The sequence below is a fragment of the Notolepis coatsorum genome (genome assembly GCF_963971535.1).
Source record: "Notolepis coatsorum genome assembly, chromosome: 11".
In the NCBI taxonomy this organism is placed as follows: domain Eukaryota; kingdom Metazoa; phylum Chordata; class Actinopteri; order Aulopiformes; family Paralepididae; genus Notolepis; species Notolepis coatsorum.
The window spans coordinates 131,486,619-131,512,993 of record NC_140175.1 but is presented as its reverse complement, the minus strand read 5'-3'; the positions used below and the strand labels follow the sequence as shown (position 1 = coordinate 131,512,993).

The 26,375-nt window shown below is 49.9% G+C and overlaps 1 protein-coding gene across 1 annotated transcript in view; it reads left to right on the top strand.

Annotated features, from left to right (window-relative positions):
• The window catches only part of ntm (neurotrimin), a gene marked incomplete at its 5' end in the record, with an annotated part of 633,919 nt that overhangs the window by 557,346 nt on the left and 50,198 nt on the right, over positions 1 to 26,375 (top strand). Inside the window, one exon of the mRNA XM_084325079.1 lies at positions 17,113 to 17,233. Coding sequence (XP_084181205.1) covers positions 17,113 to 17,233 — 121 coding nt within the window. The remainder of the gene's footprint in view (positions 1 to 17,112; positions 17,234 to 26,375) is intronic.

Here is a 26,375-nt window from a genome sequence, read left to right as displayed (position 1 = left end):
CCAGCAGGGCTGCAGGGATGGATTCATTAGCACCTCATCACCCTGGTAGTGACATAATAATAGAAAAGCACTAGGGATGAGCACGAGTAATCAATTATTCACCGTTTCAACTGAACTAGAGTAGTTTTTGAGGGAACTCAATAATTGTTTTTTGTTTGGTTACCACAAAGTATGTCCATCAACAGTGCTTGTTTTTGCCACTGAAACAGAAATCTCACTCTGAAGTGTGCTGCAAGGCGTTGAGTCAGGCCCGGACTGGCCATCGGGAGCACCGGGAGTTTTTCCCGGTGGCCTGGCCTGCACAGATAAAAAAAAAAATTATATAAAAAAAAAAAGAAAGAAATATATAGTATTTGTTTTTGCCAGGCCATTGTTTCTAGTTGTGGCCGGCGGCGCGGCGCGATAGTTAGATAACCTAGGTGGGTGGGAACAACCAGGATTTCACTGTCTGCGACAGAGTTGGAGAACTATCTGACTCTCTCTCCCTCACGCGGACGGACACACAATGGAGCCGTGCTGCCGCTTGTGATTGGTGGAGGCGGGACCAGGCGATACAACTGATTGGACAGCGGAGGCGGCGAATGGAATGGCAGACGGCACTCCAGATGCGAATAACAGCCAGGCAATGAGCCAGGTAGTGAGGGACTCGGGAGAGGTACAGTAGAGCGAAAGTCAATTAACGTTGATGTCAAGATGGACAGTGGAAGAAAGAGAAAGGGTGGAGGAGAGAGGGAAACAAAGAAAAAGAAAGGCCCTTACAGGAGAGAGTGGTTAACTGTATTATAATAGTAAATAGAAAAATATGTTGTGCTCTTGCGTTTTTCTTTTTGAAGGTGGAGAGAGTAGCATTGCTAGTGCCACAACAGTTTTATTTGAGGTCCATAACAGTACATTGTACTAAGCAATTGTTGGCTCATTAGTTTGTGATTCACATGCACTAAAATTCACCAGAATGCAGGAAATTAAGTCTTTGTAAAAATGTCCTGGTGGGGGACCCCCCGCTTAAAAAGTGGCCTGATTGGGGCTATATTTCGCGCTATATCTCCCGGTATGAATTATTTCCCCAGTCCGGCCCTGGCGTGAGTTGTTGCACGAAGACAACACTGGAAGCTGTAGGAGGATTATATGGATCCTACGCTTAGATCACTGTGAACAGTCTGAGTCACAACTAGGGGATGGTCTGGAGGGGGGCAACACAATTGCAATAAAGGAATCCATTTGCGGTAATTTCCTGCAAATTAAAAACATAATTTTTATAAAATAGTAAACACACACGCACACAGTTGAACAGAGGGCAATCACATAGTAGACAATGATGTGTCTGTTTCTAAGCTGGCCCCAAGCTTTCACAGCAAAAAAAATTTAAAAAAAGAAAGAAATCGTTTTGTATTGGTTAATAGTCAAGTCAAGAGTTTTATTTGTCACGGCATACAAGCATACAGTGAAATGCGGCTGGTCATGCCCGCAACGATTGTGCAATAATAAGTAATAAGAATAAGACATTTGTGCAATAATACAAGTAATAAGAATAAGACATAATGTATGTATGTATGTATAATGTATAATGTACATAAAGTTTACAAAAAGCATGGTAAGACATGCTAAGGTCCTGTGATAGTGCAATACAGTTAGCTACGGATGAGGCACTGGGTCTTATGTACACTACAGTTATATTATGTGTCCTTATGCTAACTTGCTATATCCATCTATTTACTATACAAGAACCACTCCTGTTCTTTTATTTTAATTTTAAAGTGACCTTTTCATTGTGTGTGTGTGTGTGTGTGTTCATGCTACAGTGACTGTTAGTGTGTGAGCGTATAGTGTGTGTTATGGTTTGTAAACAACCCCAACAGCAGGACACAAACAGGTAGTACAGAGTTAGCCAAAAACTAAGGGCGTATTTATTTTCAAACATAAAGAGTGAAAAAACAACATGAAGCATTCAGGGGGAATGTCCTGAAGCAGAGTAGGCTCTGCAGCTCTGCAGCTCGGCCCAGAGCAGAGATGGCTCTGTGGCGCTGCGGCCTCTGGCTCTGTGGCTCTGCAGCTTACTGTCTATCCAATCGGAGAGGAACAGAGAGAAGAGGAATGTCAACAACCGAATGCAGGGATTACGAGGCAGTCCAGTAATAAAGCTGAGTCCAGAAATAACAAAGGTGATACCTCTTCAGTGTTAAACGAAACACACAAAAAACAGATAGATCTTGAGTCCAGGAAAAAACGAGGAAAAATAGAGCATAAAAAAAATACACTTCCAAAAACTCACCAAGGGGCAAGGTGAGAGACGGGGCGCGGATCCACGGGAGCAGAGAGGGGCGACAGCGGCGAATTCCAAGGCGTACTGGAGAAACAGATGGAGAACAACAACGGAAGGAACAAGCTGCAGACGGAGGTAAGCAAAACGACCCGACAATGAACCTTCAGAAACCCCGAGTATATAAGGGCTCCCTTCGAGCTGATTCGAAAACTCCCTTCAGGTGTGTGGAGGTAATTGGTACCTGGAAGGCAGCGTGTGGTAATGGACCGATCCTCACAGTGTGTGTGTTATGTGTGTGCTCATGTGTGCTTGTGTGTGGAGAGTTCAGTGTTCAAGACTCTGATGGTACTCAAGGCTACTGAATAACTCAGAGTGTCCATCCCTAGCGCTGGGCAACAGCAGCAGAGGAGGCAGCGTGGAGATGAGGAGGAGGTGAGGGAAGATGTGAAGAAGAGGAGGAGGAGATGAGGGGTTGAGAAGTAGGTGAGGGGGAAATGTGAAGAAGAGGAGATGAGAGGAGGAGATGAGAAGAAGATGAGGAGGAGATGAGAAGACATGAGGGGGATATACGAAATATGCAAATAGTCGGTCAGAGTAATGTTAGGCATATATGACATACCTACAGTATAGCAGCCCAGCCCTGGTATTACTATTGTTATTGCTCTGCATAAAGCTCAATACAAATTTAGTTTGCATGCGTCAGAATGTGCATTTTATTTTTTCAACATTAATAAGCCCCACGTTTCAACTTGTTCTTCTTAAAGGGACAGTTCTGATTTTCTGGAACCCTGGCCCCCATTTCCTGCTTGATCTACTGTGCATAAATACTTCTCATGAATGACAATTTGATTAGTCAAAGGTCCTAATCTTTTATTGGTTAAGAAGAGTACTCGAGGCTAGTGCATTACTCAACATGCCCACTCCTAACACCAGCAGAGGGGCAGGCAGGGTGCAGGCAGGGTGCAGGCAGGGTGCAGGCAGGGTGCAGGCAGGGTGCAGGCAGGGTGCAGGCAGGGTGCAGGCAGGGTGCAGGCAGGGTGCAGGGTGCAGGCAGGGTGCAGGCAGGGTGCAGGCAGGGTGCAGAGGAGCAGGCAGGGTGCAGGCAGGGTGCAGGCAGGGTGCAGGCAGGGTGCAGGCAGGGTGCAGGCGGGGTGCATGCAGGGTGCAGGCAGGGTGCAGGCAGGGTGCAGGCAGGGTGCAGGCAGGGTGCAGGCAGGGTGCAGGGTGCAGGGTGCAGGCAGGGTGCAGGCAGGGTGCAGGCAGGGTGCAGGCAGGGTGCAGGCAGGGTGCAGAGGAGCAGGCAGGGTGCAGGGTGCAGGCAGGGTGCAGGCAGGGTGCAGGGTGCAGGCAGGGTGCAGGCAGGGTGCAGGGTGCAGGCAGGGTGCAGGCAGGGTGCAGGGTGCAGGCAGGGTGCAGGCAGGGTGCAGGGTGCAGGCAGGGTGCAGGCAGGGTGCAGGCAGGGTGCAGGCAGGGTGCAGGCAGGGTGCAGGCAGGGTGCAGGCAGGGTGCAGGCAGGGTGCAGGCAGGGTGCAGGGTGCAGGCAGGGTGCAGGCAGGGTGCAGGCAGGGTGCAGGCAGGGTGCAGGGTGCAGGCAGGGTGCAGGCAGGGTGCAGGGTGCAGGCAGGGTGCAGGCAGGGTGCAGGGTGCAGGCAGGGTGCAGGCAGGGTGCAGGCAGGGTGCAGGGTGCAGGCAGGGTGCAGGCAGGGTGCAGGGTGCAGGCAGGGTGCAGGCAGGGTGCAGGCAGGGTGCAGGCAGGGTGCAGGCAGGGTGCAGGCAGGGTGCAGGGTGCAGGCAGGGTGCAGGGTGCAGGCAGGGTGCAGGCAGGGTGCAGGCAGGGTGCAGGCAGGGTGCAGAGGAGCAGGCAGGGTGCAGGCGGGGTGCAGGCAGGGTGCAGGCAGGGTGCAGGCAGGGTGCAGGCAGGGTGCAGGCAGGGTGCAGGGTGCAGGCAGGGTGCAGGCAGGGTGCAGGCAGGGTGCAGGCAGGGTGCAGGCAGGGTGCAGGGTGCAGGCAGGGTGCAGGCAGGGTGCAGGGTGCAGGCAGGGTGCAGGCAGGGTGCAGGGTGCAGGCAGGGTGCAGGGTGCAGGCAGGGTGCAGGCAGGGTGCAGGGTGCAGGCAGGGTGCAGGCAGGGTGCAGGCAGGGTGCAGGGTGCAGGCAGGGTGCAGGGTGCAGGCAGGGTGCAGGGTGCAGGCAGGGTGCAGGCAGGGTGCAGGCAGGGTGCAGGCAGGGTGCAGGCAGGGTGCAGGCAGGGTGCAGGCAGGGTGCAGGCAGGGTGCAGGCAGGGTGCAGGCAGGGTGCAGAGGAGCAGGCAGGGTGCAGGCAGGGAGCAGGCAGGGTGCAGGCAGGGTGCAGAGGAGCAGGCAGGGTGCAGGCAGGGTGCAGAGGAGCAGGCAGGGTGCAGGCAGGTGCAGGCAGGGTGCAGGCAGGGTGCAGGCAGGGTGCAGGGGGAGATGAGAACATGATATGAGAAGATGAGAGGGAGACGAGGAGGAGGTGACAGTAGTAGTGTAACAGGTCGTTGGTCTCGGTCTGCAACATGTCACGCTTCTCTGCACTCGCTACACATCACAGCTTTAATATGGCCTTCTGTTCACTGGACCCTTGACTCACCGACGACCACTCAGCTAAATGTGACTGATGGGCCAATCAGAGGAACCAGAGTATATTATGTAATATCAACATGCATTCTGAGATTGGAAAAACAGGCTTCTCATTGCACCAGATCTTTAAGTCAAGCGTGTCTAATCCTCTCATACTTAGTAAAAGCACATAGCCCGAGTCATAATAACCGGCACAGGCAATCAAAGACCGTCATCATACTTATCGCTCATCACAGGGATGGTATGATACTAAAATCCTCATTAGAACCTCTTGGTGTGAGAATCCCCAGTGTGTATTATATCAAGAACACTTGTATCCTCTGGAGTCCGTGTCGCCTCCTCTCTCTGTACAAACGTATCCCAGAGTGTCAAGGCAAGTCAAGAGTTTTATTTGTCACGGCATACAAGCATACAGTGAAATGCGGGTGGTCATGCCCGCAGCGATTGTGCAATAATACAAGTAATAAGAATAGGAATGAGAATAAGACATTTGTGCAATAATACAAGTAATAAGAATAAGACATAACAGGTATAATGTACATAAAGTTTACAAAAAGCATGGTAAGACATGCTGAGGTCCTGCGATAGAGCATACACTGTTAGCTACGGATGAGGCACTGGGTCTTATACATACACTACTATACAATCTACAGTTATACTATATATCCTTATGCTATCTTGCTATATCCATCTATTTACTATACAAGAACCACTCCCGTTCTTTTCAATTTTTTTAAAGTGACCTTTTCATTGTGTAAAGTGACCGTTGAGTGTGAGCGTGTGCAGCATGTGTGTGTGTGTTCATGCTAAAGTGACTGTTAGTGTGTGAGCGTGTGCAGCATGTGTGTGTGTGTTCATGCTAAAGTGACTGTTAGTGTGTGAGCGTGTGCAGCATGTGTGTGTGTGTTCATGCTAAAGTGACTGTTAGTGTGTGAGCGTGTGCAGCATGTGTGTGTGTGTTCATGCTAAAGTGACTGTTAGTGTGTGAGCGTGTGCAGCATGTGTGTGTGTGTTCATGCTAAAGTGACTGTTAGTGTGTGAGCGTATACAGTGTGTGTGTGTGTGCTCATGTGTGCTTGTGTGTGTTCTCATGTGTTCTCGATAGGTTAGGGATGATGGACCTCTGTGTTCAGGGCTCCTGGTCCTGATGGGACCTCTGTGTTCAGTGCTCCTGGTCCTGATGGACCTCTGTGTTCAGTGCTCCTGGTCCTGATGGACCCTCTGTGTTCAGTGCTCCTGGTCCTGATGGGACCTCTGTGTTCAGTGCTCCTGGTCCTGATGGGACCTCTGTGTTCAGTGCTCCTGGTCCTGATGGACCTCTGTGTTCAGTGCTCCTGGTCCTGATGGACCCTCTGTGTTCAGTGCTCCTGGTCCTGATGGACCCTCTGTGTTCAGTGCTCCTGGTCCTGATGGACCCTCTGTGTTCAGGGCTCCTGGTCCTGATGGACCCTCTGTGTTCAGGGCTCCTGGTCCTGATGGACCCTCTGTGTTCAGGGCTCCTGGTCCTGATGGACCTCTGTGTTCAGTGCTCCTGGTCCTGATGGACCCTCCGTGTTCAGGGCTCCTGGTCCTGATGGACCCTCTGTGTTCAGGGCTCCTGGTCCGTCCTGATGGACCCTCTGTGTTCAGTGCTCCTGGTCCTGATGGACCCTCTGTGTTCAGTGCTCCTGGTCCTGATGGGCCCTCCGTGTTCAGTGCTCCTGGTCCTGATGGGCCCTCCGTGTTCAGTGCTCCTGGTCCTGATGGACCCTCTGTGTTCAGTGCTCCTGGTCCTGATGGACCCTCTGTGTTCAGTGCTCCTGGTCCTGATGGACCTCTGTGTTCAGTGCTCCTGGTCCTGATGGGCCCTCTGTGTTCAGGGCTCCTGGTCCTGATGGACCTCTGTGTTCAGGGCTCCTGGTCCTGATGGACCCTCTGTGTTCAGTGCTCCTGGTCCTGATGGACCTCTGTGTTCAGTGCTCCTGGTCCTGATGGACCTCTGTGTTCAGTGCTCCTGGTCCTGATGGGACCTCTGTGTTCAGTGCTCCTGGTCCTGATGGGACCTCTGTGTTCAGTGCTCCTGGTCCTGATGGACCCTCTGTGTTCAGTGCTCCTGGTCCTGATGGACCCTCTGTGTTCAGTGCTCCTGGTCCTGATGGACCTCTGTGTTCAGGGCTCCTGGTCCTGATGGACCCTCTGTGTTCAGTGCTCCTGGTCCTGATGGACCTCTGTGTTCAGTGCTCCTGGTCCTGATGGACCTCTGTGTTCAGTGCTCCTGGTCCTGATGGGACCTCTGTGTTCAGTGCTCCTGGTCCTGATGGGACCTCTGTGTTCAGTGCTCCTGGTCCTGATGGGACCTCTGTGTTCAGTGCTCCTGGTCCTGATGGACCCTCTGTGTTCAGTGCTCCTGGTCCTGATGGACCCTCCGTGTTCAGTGCTCCTGGTCCTGATGGGACCTCTGTGTTCAGTGCTCCTGGTCCTGATGGGACCTCTGTGTTCAGTGCTCCTGGTCCTGATGGACCCTCTGTGTTCAGTGCTCCTGGTCCTGATGGACCCTCTGTGTTCAGGGCTCCTGGTCCTGATGGACCCTCTGTGTTCAGGGCTCCTGGTCCTGATGGACCCTCTGTGTTCAGGGCTCCTGGTCCTGATGGACCCTCTGTGTTCAGGGCTCCTGGTCCTGATGGACCTCTGTGTTCAGTGCTCCTGGTCCTGATGGACCCTCCGTGTTCAGGGCTCCTGGTCCTGATGGACCCTCTGTGTTCAGGGCTCCTGGTCCTGATGGGCCCTCTGTGTTCAGTGCTCCTGGTCCTGATGGACCCTCTGTGTTCAGTGCTCCTGGTCCTGATGGACCCTCTGTGTTCAGTGCTCCTGGTCCTGATGGACCTCTGTGTTCAGTGCTCCTGGTCCTGATGGACCTCTGTGTTCAGTGCTCCTGGTCCTGATGGGCCCTCTGTGTTCAGGGCTCCTGGTCCTGATGGACCTCTGTGTTCAGGGCTCCTGGTCCTGATGGACCCTCTGTGTTCAGTGCTCCTGGTCCTGATGGACCTCTGTGTTCAGTGCTCCTGGTCCTGATGGACCTCTGTGTTCAGTGCTCCTGGTCCTGATGGGACCTCTGTGTTCAGTGCTCCTGGTCCTGATGGGACCTCTGTGTTCAGTGCTCCTGGTCCTGATGGACCCTCTGTGTTCAGTGCTCCTGGTCCTGATGGACCCTCTGTGTTCAGTGCTCCTGGTCCTGATGGACCTCTGTGTTCAGGGCTCCTGGTCCTGATGGACCCTCTGTGTTCAGTGCTCCTGGTCCTGATGGACCTCTGTGTTCAGTGCTCCTGGTCCTGATGGACCTCTGTGTTCAGTGCTCCTGGTCCTGATGGGACCTCTGTGTTCAGTGCTCCTGGTCCTGATGGGACCTCTGTGTTCAGTGCTCCTGGTCCTGATGGGACCTCTGTGTTCAGTGCTCCTGGTCCTGATGGACCCTCTGTGTTCAGTGCTCCTGGTCCTGATGGACCCTCCGTGTTCAGTGCTCCTGGTCCTGATGGGACCTCTGTGTTCAGTGCTCCTGGTCCTGATGGGACCTCTGTGTTCAGTGCTCCTGGTCCTGATGGACCCTCTGTGTTCAGTGCTCCTGGTCCTGATGGACCCTCTGTGTTCAGGGCTCCTGGTCCTGATGGACCCTCTGTGTTCAGGGCTCCTGGTCCTGATGGACCCTCTGTGTTCAGGGCTCCTGGTCCTGATGGACCCTCTGTGTTCAGGGCTCCTGGTCCTGATGGACCTCTGTGTTCAGTGCTCCTGGTCCTGATGGACCCTCCGTGTTCAGGGCTCCTGGTCCTGATGGACCCTCTGTGTTCAGGGCTCCTGGTCCTGATGGGCCCTCTGTGTTCAGTGCTCCTGGTCCTGATGGACCCTCTGTGTTCAGTGCTCCTGGTCCTGATGGACCCTCTGTGTTCAGTGCTCCTGGTCCTGATGGGCCCTCTGTGTTCAGTGCTCCTGGTCCTGAGGGCTCTTGTTGTTTCTCCAACACATGCAGCACGGAGGGCCACAGGGACACTGCAGCTATATATTACATGTTACGCCCCCAGGAGGGCCACAGGGACACTGCAGCTCTATATTACATGTTACGCCCCCAGGAGGGCCACAGGGACACTGCAGCTCTATATTACATGTTACGCCCCCAGCAGGGCCACAGGGACACTGCAGCTATATATTACATGTTACGCCCCCAGGAGGGCCACAGGGACACTGCAGCTATATATTACATGTTACGCCCCCAGGAGGGCCACAGGGACACTGCAGCTCTATATTACATGTTACGCCCCCTGGAGGGCCACAGGGACACTGCAGCTATATATTACATGTTACGCCCCCAGGAGGGCCACAGGGACACTGCAGCTCTATATTACATGTTACGCCCCCTGGAGGGCCACAGGGACACTGCAGCTATATATTACATGTTACGCCCCCAGGAGGGCCACAGGGACACTGCAGCTATATATTACATGTTACGCCCCCAGGAGGGCCACAGGGACACTGCAGCTATATATTACATGTTACGCCCCCAGGAGGGCCACAGGGACACTGCAGCTATATATTACATGTTACGCCCCCAGGAGGGCCACAGGGACACTGCAGCTCTATATTACATGTTACGCCCCCAGGAGGGCCACAGGGACACTGCAGCTCTATATTACATGTTACGCCCCCAGCAGGGCCACAGGGACACTGCAGCTATATATTACATGTTACGCCCCCAGGAGGGCCACAGGGACACTGCAGCTATATATTACATGTTACGCCCCCAGGAGGGCCACAGGGACACTGCAGCTCTATATTACATGTTACGCCCCCTGGAGGGCCACAGGGACACTGCAGCTATATATTACATGTTACGCCCCCAGGAGGGCCACAGGGACACTGCAGCTCTATATTACATGTTACGCCCCCTGGAGGGCCACAGGGACACTGCAGCTATATATTACATGTTACGCCCCCAGGAGGGCCACAGGGACACTGCAGCTATATATTACATGTTACGCCCCCAGGAGGGCCACAGGGACACTGCAGCTATATATTACATGTTACGCCCCCAGGAGGGCCACAGGGACACTGCAGCTATATATTACATGTTACGCCCCCAGGAGGGCCACAGGGACACTGCAGCTATATATTACATGTTACGCCCCCAGGAGGGCCACAGGGCCACTGCAGCTATATATTACATGTTACGCCCCCTGCAGGCCCCAGCGAGACACGACACCCTCGACGGCGAAGGTTTCTCCTCCTGAGCGCGGAGGAGGGTTGAAAGTATGGGTTTTGTATGTAAAATGGCAAATGTTGACAATTACCGCATCTGTAATTGCCCTGTGAGGAACCCGCGTGAGGGGGGGGGGGGGGGGGGGGGGGGGGGCAGGTCTGACCTCAGGGCTGATCATCTCACCAGCTTTATTGTGAAGATTAGGTCGTCTCTCATAGACGACACGAGGAGGGTTATTGAAACATTCTCTCTGTGAAGGGTCGAAGTGAACAGACGCCTCCGTGATCCACTCGTCCCTACAGCCCCCTCCTCTGAAGCCCTACAGCCCCCCTCCTCTGAAGCCCTATAGCCCCCCTCCCTCCTCTGAAGCCCTATAGCCCCCTCCTCTGAAGCCCTATAGCCCCCTCCTCTGAAGCCCTATAGCCCCCCTCCCTCCTCTGAAGCCCTACAGCCCCCCTCCCTCCTCTGAAGCCCTATAGCCCCCTCCTCTGAAGCCCTATAGCCCCCTCCTCTGAAGCCCTATAGCCCCCCTCCCTCCTCTGAAGCCCTATAGCCCCCCTCCTCTGAAGCCCTATAGCCCCCTCCTCTGAAGCCCTACAGCCCCCTCCTCTGAAGCCCTATAGCCCCCCTCCTCTGAAGCCCTATAGCCCCCTCCTCTGAAGCCCTATAGCCCCCTCCTCTGAAGCCCTATAGCCCCCCTCCTCTGAAGCCCTATAGCCCCCTCCTCTGAAGCCCTATAGCCCCCCTCCTCTGAAGCCCTATAGCCCCCTCCTCTGAAGCCCTATAGCCCCCTCCTCTGAAGCCCTATAGCCCCCCTCCTCTGAAGCCCTATAGCCCCCTCCTCTGAAGCCCTATAGCCCCCCTCCCTCCTCTGAAGCCCTATAGCCCCCCTCCTCTGAAGCCCTACAGCCCCCCTCCCTCCTCTGAAGCCCTATAGCCCCCCTCCCTCCTCTGAAGCCCTATAGCCCCCTCCCCTGAAGCCCTATAGCCCCCTCCTCTGAAGCCCTATAGCCCCCCTCCTCTGAAGCCCTACAGCCCCCCTCCCTCCTCTGAAGCCCTATAGCCCCCCCCCCCTCCTCTGAAGCCCTATAGCCCCCCTCCCTCCTCTGAAGCCCTATAGCCCCCTCCTCTGAAGCCCTATAGCCCCCCTCCCTCCTCTGAAGCCCTATAGCCCCCCTCCTCTGAAGCCCTATAGCCCCCCTCCTTCCTCTGAAGCCCTATAGCCCCCCTCCCTCCTCTGAAGCCCTATAGCCCCCTCCTCTGAAGCCCTATAGCCCCCTCCCTCCTCTGAAGCCCTATAGCCCCCCTCCTCTGAAGCCCTATAGCCCCCCTCCTCTGAAGCCCTATAGCCCCCCTCCTCTGAAGCCCTATAGCCCCCCTCCTCTGAAGCCCTATAGCCCCCCTCCCTCCTCTGAAGCCCTATAGCCCCCCCCCCTCCTCTGAAGCCCTATAGCCCCCCTCCTCTGAAGCCCTATAGCCCCCCTCCCTCCTCTGAAGCCCTATAGCCCCCCCCCCTCCTCTGAAGCCCTACAGCCCCCTCCTCTGAAGCCCTATAGCCCCCCTCCTCTGAAGCCCTACAGCCCCCCCTCCTCTGAAGCCCTACAGCCCCCTCCCTCCTCTGAAGCCCTACAGCCCCCCTCCCTCCTCTGAAGCCCTACAGCCCCCCTCCCTCCTCTGAAGCCCTACAGCCCCCCTCCCTCCTCTGAAGCCCTATAGCCCCCCTCCTCTGAAGCCCTACAGCCCCCCTCCCTCCTCTGAAGCCCTACAGCCCCCCTCCCTCCTCTGAAGCCCTATAGCCCCCTCCTCTGAAGCCCTATAGCCCCCTCCTCTGAAGCCCTACAGCCCCCCTCCCTCCTCTGAAGCCCTACAGCCCCCCTCCCTCCTCTGAAGCCCTATAGCCCCCCTCCTCTGAAGCCCTACAGCCCCCCTCCTCTGAAGCCCTACAGCCCCCCTCCCTCCTCTGAAGCCCTACAGCCCCCCTCCCTCCTCTGAAGCCCTACAGCCCCCCTCCCTCCTCTGAAGCCCTACAGCCCCCCTCCCTCCTCTGAAGCCCTATAGCCCCCCTCCTCTGAAGCCCTACAGCCCCCCTCCCTCCTCTGAAGCCCTACAGCCCCCCTCCCTCCTCTGAAGCCCTACAGCCCCCCTCCCTCCTCTGAAGCCCTACAGCCCCCCTCCCTCCTCTGAAGCCCTACAGCCCCCCTCCCTCCTCTGAAGCCCTATAGCCCCCCTCCTCTGAAGCCCTACAGCCCCCCTCCCTCCTCTGAAGCCCTACAGCCCCCCTCCTCTGAAGCTTGAGGACAGTCCATTGTTCCTGAGGCTCCTCGTGAAGAACTACAGATCCGTCTGACACGGCTGTGAAATCGCAAAGGCTCTTTCTAAGAGACGTAGGAGGGTGAGACTCACCGTGTGATAATGAGTTTCCGTCGGTGCTCTTTCGATACAAATGAGTTTTAAAGGAACACATGCCGACAGGCTGCAAAGCCGTGGGCTATCAGTCCCAAATTAGCCCCACTCACTCACTCACTCACTCACTCACTCACTCACTCACTCACTCACTCACTCACTCACTCACTCACTCACTCACTCACTCACTCACTCACTCACTCACTCACTCACTCACTGACTCTGTGCAGTTCAGTATAAAGCTATCCAGCTGCACACATTAGGAGATGTTTTCAACAAACAGGGTTTTTGTAGCTATAAAGACATACATAAAAAAATGTATCTCACCAGTTCCACATATTATTTTTATGCACAGTTATTGGTTTGTTTGAAGGCTCATGGAGTCCCATTAAGGATACCAATTGAACACCACAGATATCACATGATATCTTCTATGAAAGAGAGACATCGAGAGGTTTCGTATCAGATTTTTATCATCACTTACTAACGTCCTCGTATGGAATCTTCCCCCTAGACTCAGTCTGGAGGAGGGATATACCAGACTTGGAAATACATTTTGATTGGCAAGAAGCCTGGGCAAACGTTCGACTTGCGTCACGTAACCCGGACCATCAACAAATTAATCTTAATTATATTCATAGGACATACTTGACTCCTATAAGATTGAACAGAATGGGACTTAAACAAGACTCCAAATGTTCCTTATGTACAAATGGGGATGAGGGGACATTTATGCACATGTACTGGGACTGCCCACCAGTTAAGATATTCTGGAAAGAAGTGGCCCAGCAATTATCAAATTTCTTATTTCTGAACATACCTGTACACCCCTCTGTGTTACTGCTGAATGATGTTTTTCAGTATGGAGCCCCTATACAGCTAAAGAGATTAGTTTTATCTGGTATCACAGCGGCTAAAAAGCTGATAGCATCACGATGGTTTCAACCGGAAAAAATGTGTCGGAAGGTATGGGTTCTTACATATCTCGATGTGATCTATCTAGAAATATCTACAGCAAGAATGTTAGGTGTCAGTGAAGCCAGAATTGCAATCTGGTTAGAAGTGGTGGAAAGAATAAAAGCTAGCATATGAATTGTAGTGCCTGGTTAGGAGCGAATGATAATGGATGGATTATCCAAGTGGGGGTCCGGGGGGGGGGTGGGCGAGCGAGAGCATATGTATGTAGGGTATTAGATAGCAAGTATTAGGTGTATATCTTGTATACTACATTTATTTAAATGGTGATTTCATTGGATGTTTACTGTTAATGCTTGTATGTCTAATTTTATGTTATGTTTAAAAAATTATAAAAAAAATAAAATACAAAAAAAAGCTATCCAGCTGCAAGCTAGCCTAGCTTAGCACAAATTAATGGAAGCGGATACGGACCTGCTAGCCTGGATGTACGCTTTCTACTGAACACACAGGGGAAATTGGTATCTGTGTTCTTGTCTGACTCTGGAGAAGCCCATAATGTCGCCGTGTTCCTTTAACACTAGCACAGCCGACAAGGGGGTCACATGACCCCGAGGCATTTTCAATAAATGTATCCTCGTCACTCGGTCGAGCTCCAGCTCCGTCACTCAATGACTTTTCCTAAAAGTACCAGTTTTATCTGCAGCACGGTTTCTGACATTTCAAAATGACTTCAGGAAAATGTAATTAGAACGTTATTCCACATTATGGGCCGTTGGAACAACTCTTCTTCTCCTCCTCCTCCTTCTTCTTCTCTTCCTCCTTCTCTTGTTGTTATTAACTCTCACTCTTTAACCCCGTCCTTTATACACACTTCCTCCCCTGTCGCGCTGGTGATGTATGACGATATGTTTCTATAGGCAAGGAGCTCGATGTTCATCAGAGTTCAGGGGATCACATAGCGGGACTGATCCTCAGCTGGATGTGATTCACAGGATAATAATACTGCATTTAACTGCCGTAGCAGAAGATAATAACCAGCGCTGTGCCCCCAAAGCAACTTGAGTGAGAAGAACAGTATAGACCGCAACATTATCTATCTAGCTCTGTATGCATACCCATACTGTACACTGTATATACTTTGACCTCTATCTGTATACCTACTCGTATTCGTTAAACCACTGGCTAGTACGGTTTACTACCATAGTGTATTTGTACTTGTACCACTGTATATAGTAATACTGTATATACATTTGCTTAGCATATCTACTCCGTCCTCATTATACATACTGCTATGTACTTTACCGTTATGTTGCACTCTGGTTAGACGCCTACTTCATTTTGTTGCGTTCTACTTGTGCTGTGCAATGACAATAACATTCAATTGAATCTACAATAGATGAATCTACAACAGAAGGGCTGAAAGGTTATTTTAAGTTTTTTAATTAATACATACAAAAATAAATAATAATTCAAAGGAAATCCACAGAGCTTTCAGAAAGGTGTGGAATAAAAGTATCGCTTTGTCCCTCAAACAAATATTGATTGTGAATGATTCATTAAAAAAATATATCAGGTATAAAATTAATGTTGTGTTTACCTCTGTTTGTCCAACCCGGAAGTGTGCATGTTTTTGGGTTCTCTCATGTTAAGTGCTGTAGTAGTGTCTGTACAGTACATGCTGGGTTCTCTCTCTGTTTTACTCTACATGTTAAGTGCTGTAGTAGTGTCTGTACAGTACATGCTGGGTTCTCTCTCTGTTTTACTCTACATGTTAAGTGCTGTAGTTGTTTCTGTACAGTACATGCTGGGTTCTCTCTCTCTGTTTTACTCTACATGTTAAGTGCTGTAGTAGTGTCTGTACAGTACATGCTGGGTTCTCTCTCTCTGTTTTACTCTACATGTTAAGTGCTGTAGTAGTGTCTGTACAGTACAGGCTGGGTTCTCTCTCTCTGTTTTACTCTACATGTTAAGTGCTGTAGTAGTGTCTGTACAGTACATGCTGGGTTCTCTCTCTCTGTTTTACTCTACATGTTAAGTGCTGTAGTAGTGTCTGTACAGTACATGCTGGGTTCTCTCTCTCTGTTTTACTCTACATGTTAAGTACTGTAGTAGTGTCTGTACAGTACATGCTGGGTTCTCTCTCTCTGTTTTACTCTACATGTTAAGTACTGTAGTAGTGTCTGTACAGTACATGCTGGGTTCTCTCTCTCTGTTTTACTCTACATGTTAAGTGCTGTGGTAGTGTCTGTACAGTACATGCTGGGTTCTCTCTCTGTTTTACTCTACATGTTAAGTGCTGTAGTAGTGTCTGTACAGTACATGCTGGGTTCTCTCTCTGTTTTACTCTACATGTTAAGTACTGTAGTAGTGTCTGTACAGTACATGCTGGGTTCTCTCTCTCTGTTTTACTCTACATGTTAAGTGCTGTAGTAGTGTCTGTACAGTACATGCTGGGTTCTCTCTCTGTTTTACTCTACATGTTAAGTGCTGTAGTAGTGTCTGTACAGTACATGCTGGGTTCTCTCTCTGTTTTACTCTACATGTTAAGTACTGTAGTAGTGTCTGTACAGTACATGCTGGGTTCTCTCTCTCTGTTTTACTCTACATGTTAAGTGCTGTAGTAGTGTCTGTACAGTACATGCTGGGTTCTCTCTCTGTTTTACTCTACATGTTAAGTGCTGTAGTAGTGTCTGTACAGTACATGCTGGGTTCTCTCTCTCTGTTTTACTCTACATGTTAAGTGCTGTAGTAGTGTCTGTACAGTACATGCTGGGTTCTCTCTCTCTGTTTTACTCTACATGTTAAGTGCTGTAGTAGTGTCTGTACAGTACATGCTGGGTTCTCTCTCTGTTTTACTCTACATGTTAAGTGCTGTAGTAGTGTCTGTACAGTACATGCTGGGTTCTCTCTCTCTGTTTTACTCTACATGTTAAGTGCTGTAGTAGTGTCTGTACAGTACATGCTGGGTTCTCTCTCTCTGTTTTACTCTACATGTTAAGTGCTGTAGTAGTGTCTGTACAGTACATGCTGGGTTCTCTCTCTCTGTTTTACTCTACATGTTAAGTGCTGTAGTAGTGTCTGTACAGTACAGGCTGGGTTCTCTCTCTCTGTTTTACTCTACATGTTAAGTGCTGTAGTAGTGTCTGTACAGTACATGCTGGGTTCTCTCTCTGTTTTACTCTACATGTTAAGTGCTGTAGTAGTGTCTGTACAGTACATGCTGGGTTCTCTCTCTCTGTTCTCCTCTACATGTTAAGTGCTGTAGTAGTGTCTGTACAGTACATGCTGGGTTCTCTCTCTCTCTGTTTTACTCTACATGTTAAGTGCTGTAGTAGTGTCTGTACAGTACATGCTGGGTTCTCTCTCTCTGTTTTACTCTACATGTTAGGTGCTGTAGTAGTGTCTGTACAGTACATGCTGGGTTCTCTCTCTCTGTTTTACTCTACATGTTAAGTGCTGTAGTAGTGTCTGTACAGTACATGCTGGGTTCTCTCTCTCTGTTTTACTCTACATGTTAAGTGCTGTAGTAGTGTCTGTACAGTACAGGCTGGGTTCTCTCTCTCTGTTTTACTCTACATGTTAAGTACTGTAGTAGTGTCTGTACAGTACATGCTGGGTTCTCTCTCTCTGTTTTACTCCCGCCCGCCCGCTGCCTCCAGGACTGACCGCCACCTTGTGTTGTGTTTGCCCCCCCCCCCCCCGCCTGCAGATGCCCCCACGGTGTCGGAGGGGAGGGACGTAGGCGTGAGCGTGGGACAGAAGGGAGTGCTGGAGTGTGAGGCGGACGCCATGCCAGAGGGCGACTTTGAGTGGTACAGAGACGACAGAAGGTAATGTGTTTCAGATTTGCATGTTAAGCAGGCCAGTGGAAGTGTGGAAGTGTGTGTGTGTGTGTGTGTGTGTGTGTGTGTGTGTGTGTGTGTGTGTGTGTGTGTGTGTGTGTGTGTGTGTGTGTGTGTGTGTGTGTGTGTGTGTGTGTGTGTGTGTGTGTGTGTGTGTGTGTGTGTGTGTGTGTGTGTGTGTGTGTGTGTGTGTGTGTGTGTGTGTGTGTGTGTGTGTGTGTTGATAGTTGTCGGAAGTCTTGGCCATGTACACAAATGCACCATGACCGGTCTGAGAATTGCTGCAATGTCTAAAAGAAAAGCCAAACAAATTGCCAAATATTGCTCTGTCTCAGCTATTATTGGCAGCTTAGCCACGTGGAGAAGGAGGTGCTATGTGTCCCTTAAGTGTTCAGTGCTGCTTGGCCCTGATACATTTGATTCCCTGTTTATGTAATATAATTTGTGGAACCAAATAAAGTATTAAAATGTGTGTGTGCGTGTGTGTGTGTGTGTGTGTGTGTGTGTGTGTGTGTGTGTGTGTGTGTGTGTGTGTGTGTGTGTGTGTGTGTGTGTGTGTGTGTGTGTGTGTGTGTGTTTATTTATAGTTTTATAGTAAGGGGTTATACATCATTTATCCGGTTCCAGAGCCTTATGGTTTTAGAAGAGAGTGGGCGGTCCACATCCCTTATCCTTCCTTTATTGAGACATGAGGGAGGCTGAGGGGGGGGGCACACGGGAGAGAAGGTTCTGGTTCGAGCTCTGGTCCCAGGCCAGCGGGGGGGGGGGGGGGGGGGTGACACACACACAGATCTTATCTTGACCAAGGCTATTAGTCTGGTCAGTTTGGGGCGAATATGGGGTCAAGGCTGCAAATCATGATTAACATTTGAGCCAATGTTTTTCTATTCATTTAGGGTCCAATAAAGAAAAAAAAAGCAAGGAGCCCAAAAAATTTGGTAGGCGATGTATGTATAAATGTATCTCGGCTCCTGGAGGTTGCAGAGAGTTGATTTCGGGCTCAAAAGCTGCGGAAACACCACAGTTATATTAGTGTTATGAACAAACATATGCCCTAAAACCTTAACTTTTTGAGATATTCATGAAAAACCTTTTTTTTATCTCTGAATTGATCAGCGCCCAAGCCACTTCAGCCAAATCTGCTCATGAAGGCCATGCAGTTAGTTTGGGCCAAAGTTCTAAATCTACTCATGGGGCATACTAGTGTTTAGGTTGAGGCTTTGTTATAAGATGAGGACCCCAACAACCACCCAAGAAACAAAGCAAACCACTTGAAGTCCAAAGAAACTAAATTTTTTTATCCACTTTTTATCCGCTTTTTCTATTTTCCATCCCAATTCCACTGTGCCAATTCTTCCCTCCCCTGTCTTGAACGTTGCTCGCATATGCCCCCCACTGGCCGGTTGTAGGGAGGATAGAAGCCTTGCATCATGTGTCCCCTCCGATACACGAGGAGGCAGCCTGTCACATCTTTTCACCTGCCAGCGCGGACTCTCATTGGCGAGGTGTAACGTGTGGGAGGCTCACTCTACCCCCGCCATTTCCTGTCTCTGCTGTGCAGGCGTCCCCAACCGACCTGTAGGAGTCGCTGTCCACAATGTCCAGATTACCACCCATCGACTTCCACCCGCTAACTCTGCCAATTGAGTTAGTATGACGGCTGGTCCAAGCCGGAGGCAACGCCGACAACCAGAGTCGAACCTGGTGTCTCTTGCGTTGGTGACAAGTGCAATGTCCGCTGCACCACCCAGCCGCCCCCCAAAACAACTTTATTTGAACACATCACACATCCCATCACACAGGATTCAAACACTTGCTGAGGCACTTGCAATAAATGAGACATTTCATCCCCCTGCCAGCACAAGAACATGAGGTGCATTTATTAGATCTGCAGCTACACACCGCTCTTACCTGAGACAATGTGTCTCCTGCAGAAACTGTGCTCCACTTGACGAAGAGTTTCTCCCCATCGGTAGTCCATCCCCATTCAACAACCGGGGGACAAGGGAGTTGTAGAAGGCTGTTCCCCCACAGCCATCCTGCCTGGACTGTATCTCTCAACAGATGCTGTAGAAGTGCATCCTGTCTTGGGGGCAGGTCTCACAGCTCATCTTTAACTGACTGCTTGAACAGTTGGAATCTGAGTCCATCTATACTTGCACAGTCGTACAGTCCAGCCTTGTTGTACCAGCTCATTACCCAGGGTTCAATAACTTCCACGCTGTTCCTAACAGTCTCAATACTAGGGCAGCAACTTAGTCCTCTCAATGCAGCAGTGAACTCTGTCAACTTACTGTGGTTCATCCAGGCTTTGAATTGAGCATTCTTTGATTGGCCAAAGAAGGCGCTCACAGAATCACATCACTGAAATAATGGAACACAGGCATGGCATCAGCCACATCTCCACCAAGCTTCTTGTGTGCTTCTGTGATTGAGTTGAACTGGCATTTGTCCGGAACAGCAAAGTCGACGAAGTTGCAAATCACAACATACTGACCGGAACTTTGTAGTGAACCCTAGTAGGATGACAACTACATCGGAGTCGACTGTTCTAACCGTAACTGACTTGATCCCCTTGTTTAGCATGTCCATCTCATGGCAAATGATGCGGTTGTTAGCCTCCTCAAGCATCTCTATGCGGTCATAAAGCTGGATCTCAACATTTTCGCCAACGTTTGCAAGGATATTCCTGCTGTAGGTGATGCTGAACTCCTTGCTCCAGTTCCATGCATGTTCCTTAGCAATCCTGGCAAACATTAAATTCAGGGCTGCCTTGTTGTCTTGATTAGACAGAAAACCTTCAAAGAATTGCTTAGATTCCGGCACGGTGTCATTCTCGCTGAAGGCCATCTGTGAACTACCTGCCTAGTCCTAGTCGCAGTCTTAATGTTCATAGTCTGGTAGAGGTCAGCCACAATGTCAATACGATTTGCTCCCTTCTCATGACCAATCTTGGCAACGCTGTTCAACACCTTGAAGACAAAGTCCCGGAATGTCATGCCTTTGGTGAGAGACTTCGCCAGGATTCGTACTTGCACAGATAGATCTATCACAAGTCCCTCTGAGGCTGTAGATTGAACTTGTACTCCAATGTCCTTCAGGATTTGAGACTTTTGGCTGTGATAAATGTCTCCATCCTTTCTTGACAGGGCTTCTGGTAAACCTGTGATTGAAATGAATAGTTTTACCAAAACTAAATTAGCACTGTCAAATCAATTCACTTATAAAATGAATAATTGAACGTCACTGTATCGAGAATTTGGTAAGACGAAAGTTGCCTGCGTCTAAAACATTGAATAACTTTGAAATTATATCAACTAGATTTACCTGTGAATTCACCACCAAAGAGCCTCCTTGTCTCTTCTTCTCTTTATCTGCAGGCCTCCTTCAGCTTTGCAAAGGTTCCTTTAGGTAGCTTGATTGCAGGGCTAGCAAGCTGGACTTTTGCACCTGAACTTGGGAGTTTCAGGGCATTTCGGGAGATTTTCGCACTAACATCCTTCTGAGCATATACAAATCGCTCCTGCACAAACTGGTCATGCTGTGTTTTGCCAACTGTAAAAACAAGGCTGGCATCTTTAGTTACCACATCTGGGAAGGGAATGGATGAGTTCAACCTCATGAACTGAGCTTGGTTGAAGGGGTTGGTAAGGATCCCCTGATACACCTTGAGAGTGTGGCTTGAAAACATTTCCTTGAAGGAGTCCAGCATTTCTTTGTGTCCATGTGCTAGATCTTGACCTTCGACCTCAGCTAGGTAGCACTGGATTTCGGGTAGGGCAAGTTCGAGTTTCCTGAAGAATTCCTGATCTTCCCGATTGATGATATCGACATATCCAGTGTCAGACTTGATGACCTTTATATTATGCTCCTGCTTTTGATCACATGCAATCTTTGAAAATCGGTTACCTCTGGTGTTTACTGTGAAAGAGCCTGATAGAAATTCCTTGAACAACTCTGGGTGTCTCCATTTGAGCTCTATGAGATCCTGAAGAAACACTGATGTCCATCTGGCATAGTGTGTATGATCAAGTGCAAAGTAAAGAGGAATGAGCTGCTCAAGTCCACTGATCATGATGAAGTTGGCCTCCCGAAAGTATCTGATGAAGATAAGATCCTTCTTGATTGCTTCAAGGACATTGGTCCAGTAGTGAAACATGGGGCTGTTTTCATTGGCCACCCAATTGCTCCAAATCAAACTGTTGTCCTCTAGATGTTTTGCCTGGAATGCCTCGTCTCTCTTATTGGCCAGGACCACAGCCAGGATTTGAATACAGTATCTAGCCTTCTTTATGGAATTCACATCACATACAGCAGTTGTCAGACCAGTGATGTTCAGATTAGCTGAGGTTAAGCTGGTATCCAGGACAGTTCCTTTTATCAACTGGCCAACACAGACCAGAGAAACCTTCTCAAGGTGCAGCCCACCCATAAAAGCAAAGTATGAATGAGAAAACTCTTCTCCCATGATACGCGATACACCCAGAGCGGTTTCGTATTTAGGCCGTGGCGGAATGGCAGTGATTTTTCACAAATATCTGAAAAAGTAAAGGTTTTAGGGCATATGTTTGTTCATAACACTAATATATATAAATGTGGTGTTTCCGCAACTTTTGAGCCCAAAATCAACTCTCTGTGACCTTCAGGAGCCGAGATACAAAATGCCAGGCCTAAAAAGTGGGCGTGGCCGTTTCAGGGACTTCGCCTAGCAAATTTTTTGGGCTCCTTGCATTTTTTTGTTTATCAGGCCCTAAATGAACAGAAAAACATTGGCTCAAATGTTAATAATTTTTTGCAGCCATTATGCCTAAACTGACCAGACTATATACCATATGACGCAGCGGCTCCTACCTGACCCACTTTGTGGTCGTCAGCTCATTAAAGCTGATTAAAGTTTTTCAACCGAGACCCTATTTATCATCTGGTGTCACACCAATCGATTCTCGCCAAAATCTCATCAACTGGACCATGGATGCATACGTTTTTTTCTTCAAGCTGGGTCGTCCAAACAAATGGTAACCACACAAAAAAAAAGAAGAAATTAGAATTTCAATTATCTAGTTGATTGGCCGAGGTCTTCGTACAAGGACTAGCAATAGCATAAATATGAACTTTAAACTTAATTTACTACATGTTGGGGCTGTAAGCATTTTTTTTGGTAATGTGCGTAAATGTCGATGGCTGAAGTGCAAAACCTCCTATGTGAACATTTTACTTTTTTGAGAAAACTGTTGAAACGTGTTGTTTTCTTGCAGAACGCTATTTTTTAAGGATACCCAATACAATACACTGTTTTTGGACCATATTAATAGATTATGTGTTAACAATACCGACCTGGCATTAGTGCCTCGCAAGGTGCAGACAGGAGGAGGTTTCTCCCCACTTATTTATGCAGAGGTTTTGCTCTTCGGCTATCAATATTTTGCTTTACGGTATGATGAGGTAAGAAAGTTCCAAATATGCTATTTTCCATCTATGCCCTAATCTATAATGGTCAAAGGACTCATATACAGTACAGGGCCTTTAAATGTTGTCCTATCACGGTCCAACCGGCATGGGCAGAGTGAGGACGGAGCCCACAGATAAGGCAGCGTATGTCACCCAGATGGTAAAACCTCATAACTGTATTAGGTGAGGTTAGCTGCCCAGAACCTCTCCTGCGCCAGTCTTTATTTAACCCTTTCAGGGGTATGTTTTATTTAATTTGTTTTCTCTGAATTACATCTTGGAATACTAAAACTTAATGCAGGGTATCTGCAGGTTCAAGTTACATTTAAGACCTTTTAAAGACCCTTTTAATACTATCTATCTATCTAGGTCGTCCTCGGACGGGCCCTCCATCGGTGCTTCCAGTCATCCCGATCCTCCATGCATCTGGCTAGCTCGCCGGTGCATTCTGTTCCCGCATCTCTCCTGAGTACATCCACGTAGGTTAATGTGGGACGTCCTCGTGATCGATGCCCGTGTGTTGGTTCCCACAGCACAAGTTTGCTGGTTGGCATCTCATGATGTCTCTGGCAGTGACCTGCCAGCCTCATTCTCCTGACTGCCACTTTCTCGCTCACCCATAGCACCCCCCCATACAAGTTTGCATTAGTGACATGCTCATCCCTGTTGATGTTGAGCACCACACGCATCATTCTGGTGTAGCACCCATCCAAGGACTTCTGCAGGGTGGGCTTCAAGGTCCAGCATTCACTGCCATACAAAAGGACAGACTCAACTGTTGCATGAAAGAAGTTGAGCTTGATTTGACGGGGGAGGTTGGATTTCCACACACTGGTCATGCCGTTCAGAGCCCTCCACGCAAGCACATTCCTCACTTTAAGGTCTTGCTCGGACGAGTTGACCCACGAGCCCAGGTATTTAAAATCACGACTTCCTTTAGAGCAGAGCCTCCTGTTGTCCTTAGAGGTGGATGATCCGGGAGGATGTCATACATTATGACCTCGGTTTTCTTGGCATTTAGCCTGAGGCCAACCTTGGCGCACTCCGTCTCCACTCTGCACAGGAGTTCCTGTGCCTGCTCCACGTGGTCAGAGAGCAGGCTGATGTAGTCCGCGTAGTCAAGGTCTGTTAGGACTATGGCGGGGTGTCGTCTCGATCTCCTTGGGGTTATTGTGAGACCAAGTTCCTGCTGCCGTCCATTGATGGCCTTCCTGAGCGCATAGTCGAGGACTATGACGAAAAGGAAGGGGGCAAGGGTGTCCCCTTGCATCACTCCAGCCAGGATGTCAAATTCTTCACTGTTGCCGTCTGGGGTTACCACCTTGGCCCTTGTACCCGTGTGCATGGTCCCTATGGCCCGGAGTAGATTGGGAGGGACTCCGTAGGCCTTGAGTATCCTCATCATCACGGCTCTGTGTATCGAGTCAAAAGCCTTTTTGAAGTCGATAAAGCACAGTACCGCTGTCAAGTTGTTCTTCTTCACCTCCTCGATGATTCTTCTCAAGGCCAAGATCTGAGCCACAGTGGTCCTCTTCTCTCGGAAACCATTTTGGTTCTCCCTGAGGTGGGGGTCGATGGCATTCCTTATCCGGTTTAGTATCATGCGATTGTACATCTTTGCAATGACACATGTCAGACTTATGCCACGGTAGTTGTCTGGCTTCGAGAGATCTCCGGACTTAGGCACTGGGATGATGTTAGAGAGAGACCACATATCAGGCTGGTTGTTTTTCATCAGGGCATGGTTGCAGAACTCCAGGATGATGTTGTCAAGGTCACAGTTCTTATAGACCTCTGGGGGAATGCCGTCCGGCCCAGAACTTTTTCCCTGCTTCAGTGTGGATTTCACTTTGGTAAACTCCCTGGCTGTGAAGGGACCATCGTCAATGGTGAGATTCGTGAGGACGGCAGGTATCGTCTCCTCATCTTCATCCACTGTCAAGTGTGTTCCCAGTAGATTTCGGAAGTGAGTGAACCAGGAGGTCACCCTCTCCTCTGGGCTGTTGCCTTCTACCTGTGTCTGCTTCAACCTTTTCCTCCCACTCATCTCATTGATGACCCTCCATGCCTCCCCGTACTGCTGTTCACCATGCGCTGCCTCCACTCTCTGCACCTTCTCCATCAACTCCTCCCCCCTTATCTTGTCGTAGGTATCGAACAAAAGCTGTTTGGCCTTTTTCAGTACCTTGCGATTCTCTGCAGTCTGCTCATGCCCGTAGCCTCGCCGTGCCTCCTCCACGCCCTCACGCGCCACCATGACTTCTGGGTGTTTGGACCTCCGGGAGACCCCATTCCTCTCCACCACTGGAACACACATGCTGGCCGCCTCTTCATTCGCAGCAACGAACCGCCTGTATTTGGTATTAGGCTCCTCCTCCTCACCTAGCAGCTGAAAGAGCAAAATTGTATACCAATTTCATGACCATACTAGCAAATACTAGCCTGGCTAGTACATACTGTACCAGGTAGCCTGGCTACATTTACATTTAGTCATTTTGCTGAACGCTTTTATCCAAAGCGACTTACAGGTTCTGTACGACAAGTCATCAGGAAGGATACAACTCTATCAGCTGAGTAACAATGTTCATCAAAGTGTTGCGTGCTACAGTGTAGGTTAGTTTATTAGGACAAGTGCATGATGACAGTAAGGTTAGTTAGGGTTAGATTTTTACATTTTTTTTAATTTTAGATAATGGTTGAAGAAGTGCGTCTTTAGTCGACGGCGAAAGATTGGACGGGTTTCCGCTGTCCTAACTGGGGTGGGTAGTTCATTCCACCATTGTGGGGCAAGGACTGAGAATAGGCGACTTCTCTTTGATGACCCTTCCGGAGCTTGGATAGGAGTAGGTCTGAGGCGGCCAGAAGATGCAGAGCGTAGGGGTCTTCAGGGTGTGTAGTTAGAGACCATTGACCGGAGGTAGGCGGGAGCGGTTCCCTTTGCCGCACGGTATGCCAGGTCGAGGGCCTTGAAGCGGATACGTGCAGCAATGGGGAGCCAGTGCAGGTTCCTAAGAAGTGGGGTGACATGGGCCGACTTCGGTAGGTTTGAGATCAGGCGGGCCGCTGCGTTTTGAATGAGTTGAAGAGACTTGGTGGCAGTGGCCGGGAGGCCAGTGAGCAGTGCGTTGCAGTAGTCGAGGCGGGAGATGACTGTTGATTGGACGAGGAGTTGGGTGGCTTCTTTTGTCAGGAAGGGGTGGATCCTTCTGACGTCGCTTAGGAGGAATCTGCAGGTTCTGGTTATCGCTGCGATGTGAGCAGTATATGCGGTAAATATATAAATGTATACAGTATATACAGCACTATTGTACATGCTATCATACAGAGTTATATAGTTATGAAGTAGGTTATTTTATGAAAATAGTCAAAAGACTAGTACATACCAGGTAGCCTGACTAGTACATACCAGGTAGCCTGACTAGTACATACCAGGTAGCCTGACTAGTACATACCAGGTAGCCTGGCTAGTACATACCAGGTAGCCTAGCTAGTACATACCAGGTAGCCTGACTAGTACATACCAGGTAGCCTGGCTAGTACATACCAGGTAGCCTGACTAGTACATACCAGGTAGCCTGACTAGTACATACCAGGTAGCCTAGCTAGTACATACCAGGTAGCCTGGATAGTACATACCAGGTAGCCTGACTAGTACATACCAGGTAGCCTAGCTAGTACATAC